This window comes from Dryobates pubescens, chromosome 32 (assembly GCF_014839835.1).
Source record: "Dryobates pubescens isolate bDryPub1 chromosome 32, bDryPub1.pri, whole genome shotgun sequence".
In the NCBI taxonomy this organism is placed as follows: Eukaryota; Metazoa; Chordata; class Aves; order Piciformes; family Picidae; genus Dryobates; species Dryobates pubescens.
In genome coordinates this window covers 7,740,772-7,753,513 of record NC_071643.1, presented here as the reverse complement: position 1 = coordinate 7,753,513, position 12,742 = coordinate 7,740,772, and the positions used below count along the sequence as shown (strand labels likewise).

At 35.7% G+C, this 12,742-nt stretch overlaps 1 protein-coding gene across 7 annotated transcripts in view; it reads left to right on the top strand.

Annotated features, from left to right (window-relative positions):
* U2SURP (U2 snRNP associated SURP domain containing) overlaps window positions 1–12,742 on the top strand; it is a 47,774-nt gene that overhangs the window by 6,227 nt on the left and 28,805 nt on the right. For 2 of the 7 annotated variants that reach the window (XM_054175525.1, XM_054175521.1), the window contains exons 2-13: window positions 478–525; window positions 3,391–3,489; window positions 4,594–4,708; window positions 5,182–5,315; window positions 6,390–6,431; window positions 7,188–7,255; window positions 9,015–9,109; window positions 9,193–9,228; window positions 9,331–9,413; window positions 9,852–10,017; window positions 11,064–11,275; window positions 12,240–12,283. In XM_054175525.1, coding sequence (XP_054031500.1) covers window positions 478–525; window positions 3,391–3,489; window positions 4,594–4,708; window positions 5,182–5,315; window positions 6,390–6,431; window positions 7,188–7,255; window positions 9,015–9,109; window positions 9,193–9,228; window positions 9,331–9,413; window positions 9,852–10,017; window positions 11,064–11,275; window positions 12,240–12,283 — 1,142 coding nt within the window. Of the gene's footprint in view, window positions 1–477; window positions 526–3,390; window positions 3,490–4,593; window positions 4,709–5,181; window positions 5,316–6,389; window positions 6,432–7,187; window positions 7,256–9,014; window positions 9,110–9,192; window positions 9,229–9,330; window positions 9,414–9,851; window positions 10,018–11,063; window positions 11,276–12,239; window positions 12,284–12,742 lie in introns of those variants that run through there. The other 5 variants (XM_054175522.1, XM_054175524.1, XM_054175523.1 and 2 more) reach the window with 5 other exon arrangements.

Here is a 12,742-nt window from a genome sequence, read left to right as displayed (position 1 = left end):
AATTAATCAGGAAATACAAATTGGACTTAGGGTGGTTGAAGTGACCAGCTTCCTTCTATGCCCAGCATATTAAAAGCAGTTTTGGAAATGATTTTTTAGTAAGGCAAGTATAGTCAAGCACTTCATGTAATCTTTAACAGCCTTTACTGATAACTGGTGCAGATTAAGTGTAATGAACATAGCTTTTTTTGTTGTTTTTTCCCTTGCAGTGGTGTTAGCAGAATGTTTATAACATTTAGCTGTGGAAATTTAAATGTTCTTAATGGTAGCAAGAACAGTCTCTCTTTAATCTCTTGTTTGCCGTGTGTTGACATTGATAATGCTGTGCCCTTGTTCACATATAGCATTAAAATGTATGACATATCTTCGTTCTTGTATGTTTGGACATTGAAGTTGAAATGAAAATCATGTTCAGAGAACTGGTTGAAAAACCCCTGAGACTTTCTGTGCCTCACCTCCTTTTCATTCTCTCTTCAGGTCAGAGCGCCAGATGCAGTACACACCACTGGATCGACTGATGCACATGTAAGTCCGCAATGTTTTAGTAACAGTAAGAACAAGAAAACGAAACTCAAGCAAAAATAAAACCAATCACCAAAAAATCCAGCAAACCCACATGCTCAAAATAGGCCTGTTCTCTGAAGAAAACTTGTTGCTGCAGGTTGGTTCTGGTGCATTTGGGTATCTAATCTGTAGGAGTTTGTAAATGAACCATTGATTTTCATGTTTAAAAATACTCCTTGAAACTTTGAAACAACGACTAGTGTAGGAAGCTCTGCTACGTGATACTGCTTTCAGAATAGATACTTGAACAGGAGAAGCTGTAAGGAGTCTGGGTATGTTTATCTTTTCTACTGAGGAGTATCTCAGAATATGAGGTGATTAATTGTAAGAGTCATTGTATATTAAAGTGTATGTTTTTCTATTCTCTTCTCAAAAATAAGACAGTGTGGCCCTAATTTCATCCTTCTCCTCCCCTTTCTTTTTTTCTCTAACAGAATAATTACCTAGTTTCCCCGTCCAGCCTCTGCAAGAGGCTTTGCCTAGTCGTGTGGTTGGTACCATACTTGGAGGCCTACCTGTGTCTGAGCTAAAATGAAAACAGACAGCAAGAACCAAACAGCTCTAATACCAGACAATTCATTCTAGGTTTTGGAATTTCTTCCTGATTTTCATTTGGTTTTTGTGTATCAAAAAGTCAATTATCAGCTGTTAAATTGCTTGTAAGCTGACATTCAAGTTGTGATAGCAGGAACTTTTTATAAAGAAATAGGTTCTTTTAGTGATTTGATTACTTGATACAATTTAGAAGATGACTCTCAAGTCTTTGGAATGTGTTGTTAATGGAACTAGGATTTCAGTACTTTGTGCCTTCTTATAGTTAATGCACCATTACATTTAGTCTGCTTTCATACAGTGATGATACCTCAGCTAGAAGTTTTCTCTTTGCTTTCATCATTTGCATTACCCTTTTCACTGTGTTATTTTCCATTTTTTGAAGGAGGAAGGCCTTCAGGTCAAAACCTATAGCTGTCACAAATTCTGTGAAGCTGCATAAGGTTAAATATAATGTTATAATAGGCTACTGGAATGTAAATAGCAGGCACAGATCAGTCCTATTGACTTTGTCTTGCCCCAACCACCCTGAAGATGTTTTTTTCCCCCCTTTTTTATTTCCTGAGACCCTTTCTAAACTGGAGGAGATCTTAGTGCTAGAAGTCTTGTTATTTTATAGTTGCTTCCCATATGCCACTAGGACATGTATATTCATGTGGTTGAACTGTGGGTATCCTGTAACATTACTGTGAGAGGCTGTTTTCTGATGACAGGATAAGCCTTGGGCAGGAGTGTGGTATTTGTTTTGTCTGAATTGCTGTGCCATAGCAATATGGCTGTGTTTTGCCTGTGCTGTGTATTGTCTATCATACTGAGATACAAGCTGATGTATTTCAAAGAACAGGAAAACTGGCTTCTATCAACTTAAACATACAGATGCATGAAAAGCTCCTGATAAACCTATTGCAGCAGCTTATGTTGACACAGTGTCCTAAACCAGATAAGTCCGCAGACAACACTGCATTAATTTGTAACTGATAGTTTCCCTTGTAGTGATGGAGGGAACATTTTTCAGAGCCCTATGAGTTACTTCAGTCAAATACCTGGCACAGATGTAAGAGATGTTTGTGATACTAATCAAGGGTTATAAACTGAAGGTGTTTCAAACAGTGTTTCTCTCAATGCTTTTTTGGGTAAACATTCTGAAGCTGATAGGAGAAATAAAACTCTTGACAAAATTATTCCTAGAGGAATCTCTTTCTGTAGCTGATATGTGGATTGAATTTTTTAAAATAATATGACAACTCATTTGTTCACCTTGTTGTTTTATTAAATTGAAGGGTTGTTTTGTTTGGTTGGTTTTGTTTGGTTTGGGTTTTTTGGGTAATTTTTAAAGAGCTGTCATCACTACAGTGAAGTGTTAGTTTTAGGCATCACTGTGTGATATCATCAAAAATATTTTGAAGATGAAGGTTAATAGGTTTTTCTTGGCTCTTCTGGGGCTTTTTTTTTTTGTTCTTGTTATGCTTTTCTATGAATTACTGCATTAAACTGGGAGTTGTTTCCTTCCCATTGCCCTTTTCCTTTCCTTTCTGCTGCCCACGTCTCTTGAACATGTATTTCCTATCTCCGTGCTTTACTGTCTGTTAGCTACCTAAAGAGAATCTTATGAATTCTAATTCTGTACTCTTCAGGGGTTACATGGAGTCCTTCCTACAGGATTTCAAGAAGTGAGGAATGGAGGTTAAACTACTTAAAATACAAGCTTAGTGTGAGGTCCTTCCCTTAACTAGTAGTTGAAGACCTTAGGAGCATGTTGTCTTTCCCAAGCAAAAATACTACATTTAACTTTGAAGTACAACTGAAAATTAGCATCACCTTCGTTCTTCAGTTACGCTTCTCAATCTTGCACAAACATTCTTCTCACCAAAAATAGTCAGAAGAGCTTTTAAAACCTTTCTTTGGTTTTCTCCCCTCCCTCCCCCCCCCCCAAATTACAGTGATCAAGAAAGAACTGTAGTGCAAAGCATGTATCTCCAAATATTTAGAAACTGTGTTCTACAGTGCTAAGATCTCCAGGTTCTTTCAGCAGGTACACTTCAGATTTCAACTGTATTTGAATGGTGCATTTAAAACCTAATTAAACCAAGGGTGATTTAAGAAACCATACATTTAATTTTGTTGTGTTAGATAATAGCAAGTTCAGAAAGAAGTATGGAAAGCCTTTTGTTTAGATTAAATCATTTCAGGCAGAAAGTTTTTTGTCTAGACCAAGGTTAAAAAGAAGCCTTTTAATTATTTTTGTAAACAGTTTAATCTTTGCTCTTTTTGCAGCCTGTAATGGAAAGCAAACTCAAAGCATTCAGTATTGGCAAAATGAGTGCTGCCAAACGGACTCTGAGCAAGAAGGAGCAAGAAGAATTAAAAAAGAAGGTAATGGTATATGGTGAAAATTGTATGCAGAGCTGAAACAAATTTGGGTTTAGGTTGCAAGCAGCTTTACCACCAAATTTCTTTGTTTTGGTAATGTAGCTTTCTATGAGTAGAAGTGAATTCTCTTTTAAATGTTTGATTTGTTCTTGATATCCGTGGCGTTAAGATAGAGAGGCTTGCTTCTCTTTCCTTCTGTCTGAGAAATCAAGTTCTCTGGGTTCCTGAAATGCTGGATTACAACAGTCCATTGATGTTCTATTGCTGGAAATGAAGGCAGCCATCTTTCAGCTCTCTATACCTAGCATTAAAGTAGTTTCTCTTCCTCCTTTGCTCTCTGGTAGTTCAGTAATCAGAAAGTGTACCTGTCATCTCTGAAATTGTTTCAATACACATCCTTGTTATCTTGTAAAACATACCTTTGTCTAATGACTTTTTTAATTAATAGAAACATTAACATTTGAGCCTGAGTTTTGGGGTACTCAGAGGTATCACACTTCAGCAAATATGTTGCTTATTGTTTGTAAAGTGGAAATGTAAAAAATATTGGTCTTTGAACTCTGCATACAACTTCTACTGTATTTCAGTGGGATTCCTCTTCCTAAGTTGTTGGAAATGCTATCCTAAAGAAACACAGTAGTGCTCAATTTAGTCTCAGCCTCATTTTTATTAAGTGGTTGCATTAACTTCTCTGGGAAGTACTTAAGGGTGATCCTGTTGTTAATATCCTTCAGGCATGTAGGCTGATTGTAATGGGTAAGATGGAACAGCTACTGTTTTCTGATGCTTGGGCCAACAAAACTTCAGTCTCATAATGCTGGTCTTTCATGTGATCTTTGGTGTTCGGCATCTTATGAATCTCCAGTTGCCATGTAAATTCTTGTAAATGAACAGTCATATTTGAGCATATTTGCTTGACATAAATGGGAAGAACACAACACATCATTTCTCAAAAATATGAGTTCTGTCTAAAATTAAAAGGCATTTGTTGCAGCTTGTAGCATGAACTCTAGAAAATAAAAAGTAATGTCATGCAGCTCATTTAAGAATAACTATAGTGAAGGTTGTTCTGTGATGATAGTAAATAGATTAACATTTGCTGTGTAGGAGGATGAGAAGGCTGCTGCAGAAATTTATGAAGAATTCCTTGCTGCCTTTGAAGGAAGTGATGGTAATAAAGTGAAAACGTTTGTAAGAGGAGGCATCGTTAATGCATCTAAAGGTATAACTAATCTTATATTGGGGGTGGTGGTTCACTTGGCTTTGAGTAAAGATGAATATTGGCTTTCAATTGTATTTCAAAAAGAATATTACATTAGAAGCAGCAAAGGAAACTTGATGAGCAGAATCACAAAATGCATCATGTTGGAAGGGACCATCAAAAGTCGCCTTGGGCAAACCCCTGCAGTGAGCAGGGTCATATCCAACTAGATAAGGTTGCTCACAGTCCCATCAAGTTGTCTTTTAAACTTCAGAGGAAAAAATGCTTTGTTTTGAAATAAATATTTGTTCTTTTTCTTTGTACTAAAAGATGCTAAATTATGGAAAGTTGGTATTATCACTTCTTTTTTTTTTAAATGCAATGATATCTTGAATTGAATAGACAAGACCACAGAAGACCAGCATTTGTTTTAATGATCAATATTGTGCAGCACTGGTTAATAAAATTTGTTTTTAATTTGCCTTTAATTTCAGAGGAGCATGAAACAGATGAAAAACGGGGTAAAATCTATAAGCCTTCATCACGGTTTTCAGATCAAAAAAATCAACCAAGCCAGCCATCTAATGAGAAGCCTCCATCCCTCCTAATGATAGAAACGAAAAAGCCTGTAAGTTTCTTACTTGAATGTTAACCCTGTACTTGGAAAGTATTTAGAAGTGCTTAGAGAAAGGCATGTGATCTTGCAGAGTATTTTGATCTGCATTTATCACACACTAAGAGAAGAGAAATTTTGTTTTGTTCAATCTCATGGCAAATGACAAGATGATGAGATGCAGAGGTCCAGTAGCCCTGTGTCCAGCATGGTGTACCTAGTACCGTGCTTTGATTGGGCTGCTGTGTACTTCTACTCTTCCTGCTAATTGAGACAGGCTTCTCATGAATACAGATTTATTGACTGTTGCAATGTAACAGTCTCTACAATTCTGAGAATTTGAAGTTCTAGAAGCAATTCCTGCTGCCATCTGTTTTTAGGTTTTTGTAACTTAAAATTAAAAAAAAAAACCCAAACTTTGCATTGATCCAAGTTTTTTGAATTATTTTTTTGTGGTGATGCTTGAAAGTCCACATAGCTCTCTTGAGTTGCTCCAGAGAAGTCGTAGAACAACACCTCCTTGTTATTTAATTTGACTTCTGCATGGTTTGATGCATTTTATTGCTTTTTATGATGAAATCTCAATCTAATGGCAATATTACCAAAAACTTAACCTTGAAGTCAGATGATAGTTATAATTACTGTTACTAATGTATATGTGTAATGTGTAATTAATGTCCTAGATGTCTTTAAAATGTCTTATAATAGAGCTTACTAGAATTTTTAAGGTGAAGTGAGAGATAAATGGTATGGCCTGTTAGGGTGGGGAATGATATGCAATGTGATAATTGTGGGTAATCCCATCCTAGCCTCCTTCCATCTTTGAGCAAAACTCAGATTTAGATTAGTGGGGTAATACTGGATGGCAGGTTTGATTTTCATCGTGTGTAAATCTTTACAGTTACATAAATTGTAGCATTTTTTATTATGCTGAGCTCTGTTCTGTCATATGCAAGTGTTTGTACTGTGAGAATATTAGCACTTCTCAAATTTGTCATAAATACTTACCAAGTAATGCAGTTTACTCACTTGCCCTGTCCAATGGTAATTGAAGATAATGAGGTAAAAATGATTTTATTTATTTGGCAGACCCTCCCCAAAAACAAAAACAAACAAACAACTTTGCCTGGGGTGAGTAGGAAGTCCAGTTTTTCCAAAGCTGTAGTGTGTAACACAATAAATATTTTGTATGTCTGCCTATTGGAAACGTTTTTCATTTAAATTTCGTTATATAAACCAATGTTGTTGAAGATAAGAATTCATGAGAGTATATTAAAAAAAAAAAAAGAAATTACAATATCCATATTCTTTGTCATTCAGGAGTGTTTTTTTTTGAGGATCTTGAACTGTTTAGAGTAACTGTTTCTTCAGATCTGTAGATATATCTGAAGGAAGCAAGAGAAGAAAATTCCTTTCTCAGAATATTTGTGGATAAAAGAATTGAATATATATATGTAAAGTAATTTACATATATATGTACACACATCAGTTTAATTAGAGCATGATGGTTTGCTAGGGATGTATCCACCTTCAAAATTGCTGAGTGGAGCAAGCTGACAGATACTTAAAATTTGTTATAGATAGAGTAGAAAATACATGCTGCATTGTAATAATGAGAAGTAACAAAATTAGTTGAAGCTATCCATAATTTTTCTAGCTTTGTGTTTGATAGTACTTGGTCTTAATGTTTTCAAGTCTTATTTGTTTGTTGTGGTTTTTGTTGGTTTTTTTTGTTTGTTTGTTTGTTTTCTCTTGTAGTCTACTTGGTTTGAAAGCTGTGGGTAAAATATGCATGGAGATTATGTAAAATTTTGTTATATACATGAAATTCTTATTTTTGTTTAATTTTATCTGCTCAAATGTTGGCTGATATATCTTTAATTTCAGCCTTTGAAGAAAGGAGAGAAAGAAAAGAAAAAGAGTAATTTGGAACTTTTTAAAGAAGAATTAAAGCAGTAAGTTTGACTACTTTTTACTGTAAATAAAGATGACTCTATGTTTTTACCTTGTTTTTATTATTCATGCTAAACTGTTCCCCAAATGCTTGTGGAGTGGCATAACTGAATTCAGTGGCAATGATAATTAAACAGGGTAGGAACACATGATGGTAGATGCTCAGTGTAGGTGTCTGTGATTTGTCTGTATAAGCAGTTGTCATCTAACTAGATCTCTGGTGTTCCTTGATAATTCTGCCCTTTCTCACACTGATTTGTAACAGGAAGTGTTTACCACTGTTGCAGTAAAGGACTGCTGTTTTGAAGTCTTGCATTGACCAGAGGCTATAAAGTGATCAAAAAACCAAGAAAGCCCAGTATGCTGGCTTAAATGTGTGTTGAAATGAATGGAATTCCTTGCATGCCAGAGATGTTTGATTGTGACCTTTGAAACAGCTTGGTACTGCCTTCCTAAGCAGAATATTAGAGTAATTAACCAAAAACTCCATATGAATGTGTAAAGTATTTCAGAGATCCCACTAAGTGAATGGCTGTTTCCAAAGCTTTGGAAGATGTTTTTTGGATCAGTTAGATGTGAAGAGAAGCTTCGATGATTGAAATAACCAACCATCTACCAGGATTAAAAATGGAAACCTAGTCAATTGCTGTCAAGTATGTTACTTACAAGTGGAATTCAGGATGCAGTTTGCTATAAATTGGCAAGTGTGAGCCTGTAAATGAGAATACTTGTGAACATGGTCTCATTCATTGTTAAAGTTAGATACAGCAAGACAAGTAGGTACTGTGATGGGTGAGGATATTCAGGTTTTATGTGTTGGCTTTTGATGGCTGTGCAGCAAACAGCTTAGTAGCAAACTAAAATGTGTATCAGGCTTGGGAAGAGTAAGTTTTGCTAGATTCTCTGAAACTATCCAAAGGAATTGTAGTATGAAGTTGGGCTTTTGTATTAAGACTTGTGATTAAAATTTAGAGATGTATTTCAGCTTGCATAGTTGTAAAAACAAGGTGAATATTGGTTCAAAAAGCAGATTCTCTCTTTGGAATGCATAATACAACAGAAAAGGCAACATGTGTATTGAGTGTAACTGAGTGGAATATAAAATTTGTACTGCATTATAAATCCATAAATAGCTTTTGTGAGTAGCATCTGAACTTCATTAGGTGATGTGAACTAATTTGGCAGCCTTGTTTTCCTGGTATACAATATCACCGTATTTAAGAGACAAAGAATTGAAAGCCAGACTACACAGAACTGAGTAGTTATTTGTGTGACTAGTGTCATCAGAGGTATAAACTGAGATAAGGTCATGTATGTTCTAGAAACAGTCATATAGGGGTGTCTGCCACCCTACAAGGTGACAGCCTACGTGAACAAATTTCTTAGGAAAGTTAGGAGAAGAAATAGAAATGAAGGAGTTGTGTGCATCATGAAAAGTCATCTTGATGGTCAATGGATCTCTGGCTCTTGGATGTGGAATTTGGTTCTCTTTTTCAGGGAACAGTTCTTATTTCTGGTTAAGTCAGTTTTGTTTGAGATTAAAACACCCTGACAGTATCAATGAGGAAGCATGCAGGTGGAATAATTCTGGTGGATACATTCCAGTTGATTAAACAGAGATTCAGACATACCAGCAATTTGAAATTTTTTACAAGCCTGGTGTTTAGTACTAAAAATTCTTCTAACTCTAAAGTAAATTGAAAACTTCAGAATAAAGCCCTCAGAATGGTAATAAGTTGTGACTTCTTTAAACTTTTGTAGAATACAAGAGGAGCGTGATGAAAGACACAAAACAAAAGGTAGATTGAGTCGTTTTGAGCCACCCCAGTCAGACTCAGATGGCCAGCGTCGTTCAAGTAAGTGGGTGGGGTATTTTATCTTTCTTTGGGATGCAAAAGTTGTAGACTAAAGTATATGTATTTTCCTTCTGTTTCTTCAGTGGATGCTCCTTCAAGAAGAAACAGATCATCTGGTGGTAATACAGTTTCTTTTTGCACTCCGTATAATATTGTCACTTAAATGCATAGTAGGTATTATAACTTCTTTTTATTTTCTTTTTCCCCCTCCATCATTGTAGTACTGGATGATTATGCACCAGGGTCACATGATGTTGGAGATCCAAGCACAACAAATTTGTATCTTGGAAACATTAATCCTCAAGTAAGTTTGGAGACAAGGAGTAAGGTGCAATATTAGCATATTTCAGTCTAGCTGGATTTTTTTCCAGTGGCAATTTTCTCCCTTTTTTATTTCAAACCATACATATATATTTAAACCCATATAGTAGGTAGAGTTGGTAGAGGCTGCAAAAGTTAAGGTTTTGGCTATCAGTTACAAGATGCAGAAATCTCAGTTAAAACTGTTTCCTATGTATATCTCCATGCAGGATGAATCATATCCTAAAAATGTGAGTGTGCTCAGTTTTAAAATGCTGGCTTTGTAAATGATTTTTTGCATTAGATTGCATTGGGAAGATACCAATGAATTGTTTTTCAAGAAACTCAGAAAATTCAAATCTCAGCAGTTGGACAATAATATGAAAGAGTATCTTCAGAAATACATTAGCAAGATGCTAATTCTTACCTTTATTTCATGTAGATGAATGAAGAGATGTTATGTCAAGAATTCGGACGCTTTGGACCACTGGCAAGTGTTAAAATTATGTGGCCAAGAACTGATGAAGAAAGAGCAAGAGAAAGAAATTGTGGCTTTGTTGCCTTTATGAACAGAAGAGATGCTGAAAGAGCATTAAAGAATTTAAATGGTAAACAGGTTTCTCAGTTGGGAATTATTAATTATCTGTGTAGGAATATTGAGGAGTAACTCTAGGCATAACTGCAAATGGTTTTACCAGGTTAGTGGTAGGTATGCTGTAACTTCAACAGATACCACACTGGGAGTGGTTTTAGTTTACCCTATTTTGCTGACAGCTGAGTGTTAGCTAACTGTACCATGGACAAAGGCTGCTGGCTTTTGCTGTGGGTAAATACGTCAGATTTCTGACTGTTTTCAAGATTTGAGTGGGAAGTAACATTTGGTAGTGCACAGGATAAAATCATTAATCAGTGATAAATATGTGATGTTCTTTTTAAAAATGGCTAAATTCCTGCTGCTGAAGTGGTAACTTTAGTATGCCAAACATGTAATCTTGCATATGGATCTTTTATATCAAAACAAAACAACAACAACAGTACAAAAAAAACCCCACAAACAAAACAAAAACAAAAGGCAAAAAAATCTTGAGTGATGAAGAAGGCTATGTCAAGAAGTTCAGGAAGAATCCAAAAGTCAAAAATGAGCATCCTAGGCAAGAAGATGAAAAAACAGGAATTTGCTTCTTGCATAGCTTACTCTAGAATGGTCCTTTACCAGGCCTATTAGCAAGTAGGTTTGTACTATGCAGTTCTAATTGATTAGTGCATAATTGAGAATTAGTTATTTCAAAGAAAACATGTTGAAGAACTGAAGCGCAGAAATATAATTTAAGAATTGCCTGGTTTGTTATGATTTGCTGAGTTGATGATGAGTTAAAGAAACCCACACCCACAATGAATCAATTAATCTTTCCCCAGTGCTAAAGACTAAAGAATACAATTAATAAACTAGGCTTTCATTTGCACGTGCTGTGGTCTGATAGGTGCGCTTATGTTGTTCATCAGAGTAAACTATGGCAGGCAAACCTAAACATTGCCTTTAAAGAGAGGAATTTTGTGTAATGCAGAATGAATTTATGATGTCATGGTGGTTTGCTTTTGTTTTCTGTGTTGTGTTTTGGTTTGATTTATTTTTTGTGGGTGTTTTCTTTTTCAGGCAAGATGATTATGTCATTTGAAATGAAGCTAGGTTGGGGCAAAGCTGTACCTATACCACCACACCCAATATACATTCCGCCTTCTATGATGGAGCATACCCTCCCGCCTCCTCCCTCAGGACTGCCTTTTAATGCCCAGCCTAGAGAGAGATTGAAGAATCCTAATGCTCCAATGTTACCACCACCGAAAAACAAGGAAGATTTTGAGAAGGTAACTTACAGTACCCTGGGCCATATCTCGCTGTTAAATACTACATCTGTGGCAGTTTTTCAGTGGCTTCATAGATTTGCATTGCTCAGGCTGACTTTGGCAGCCCTTAGCGTACAAGGTCACCGGCTCCCTGCCGTAGCCAAAGGGAACCGACTTAATTCCTGAGCTGTGTTTCATGTCTTTGTTAGGGTACAGTATATTTGCTCTTGATTTATTTTAGTGCTGCTTTAAATCTGGCGATCATTTTCCTCCTCCAGGCTCCCTGGATATTTTTCTCCTACGTCCCCTCTTTTTGTTGGCTGCCAAATTGCAGTATCTAAATAGTTTTCTTTAGATAAAATAATACATTTTAATTTGGGTAGCATTATTTTTACACTAGAGGAGTTGATACTTTGTGTAGAAGGTAATTAATCTGGACATTGAGTAAGTATTTTATGCTACTTATGGAGTCAGTTTTCAGATTTTTGTTTCTGGAATATTATCTGATTAAAGGGTAAGTATTTTGTAATCACAAACCAACTTGATTTACATTTGTAAGATTTTGTTGGTTCTTTGAGTGACACTTAAATGTTAGGGCTGGGGTTTTTTGTTTGTTTGGTGTTTTTTTTCTTGTAAGACTTGGGAATAAAGTAATACCAACATGATCCAAGTCAAATAGTTTAGAATCTTTTCATAAACTTAAGAGCTCCTTTCTTAATACTATTCAGTGTAGTACCTATTCAGTTCATCAATGTGCATTCTGACAGGAATGTTCTGATACTTTGCCATTAGTGAACCTTTATAGTTCACTGACACGACCATTTACATTTGTGTAATTGCTTAGTTATAACTTCACAGCAGTGATTGCCTGCAAAACTTGTGATAGATGTGTAGTATTTTCATTGCATATGTATATTTTTGCTTGTTACTTGTTAACAATACTCACATATTCTATGTTTATTATCTGATGTGACTTCATATACAGACTCTGTCGCAAGCCATAGTCAAAGTGGTTATCCCAACAGAAAGGTACATGTTTTTCTTTATTATTACTGATCTAAATATAGAAAATTTCCCCTTCGGAATTTTAAAGAGAAATGGTGATGTTGAGGAAAAGGTAATGGCTTGACTGAGCAATAGTATTTTTTCCATCGCTCTTGAAAGAAATGTGTGTGTTTTACAGTCTTATTATCCTTGCCTTAACAATTTCTTTTAGTGAGGATATCTTTTGTGTTTAATTATGAGCAGTAGAAATAGTTGCAGGGTAGTTTTGTGAGCGAACGCTAGGGTTAAACAGCTTGTCTTAGAGATGATGACATAAATCTCTGAGTACTTCCTAGCTAGAATGCAGCTGTCTCCAGTGTGGTGGTGCTGTGGGGCTTTTTTCTTTACTTTTATTTTTTGGCCTTTTTGACTTGTAGAATTTGTAACCAATTCAGTTAAAAGTGACTTGTGGTTTCTGCTATATTTTTTTATTCTTTTTAACAT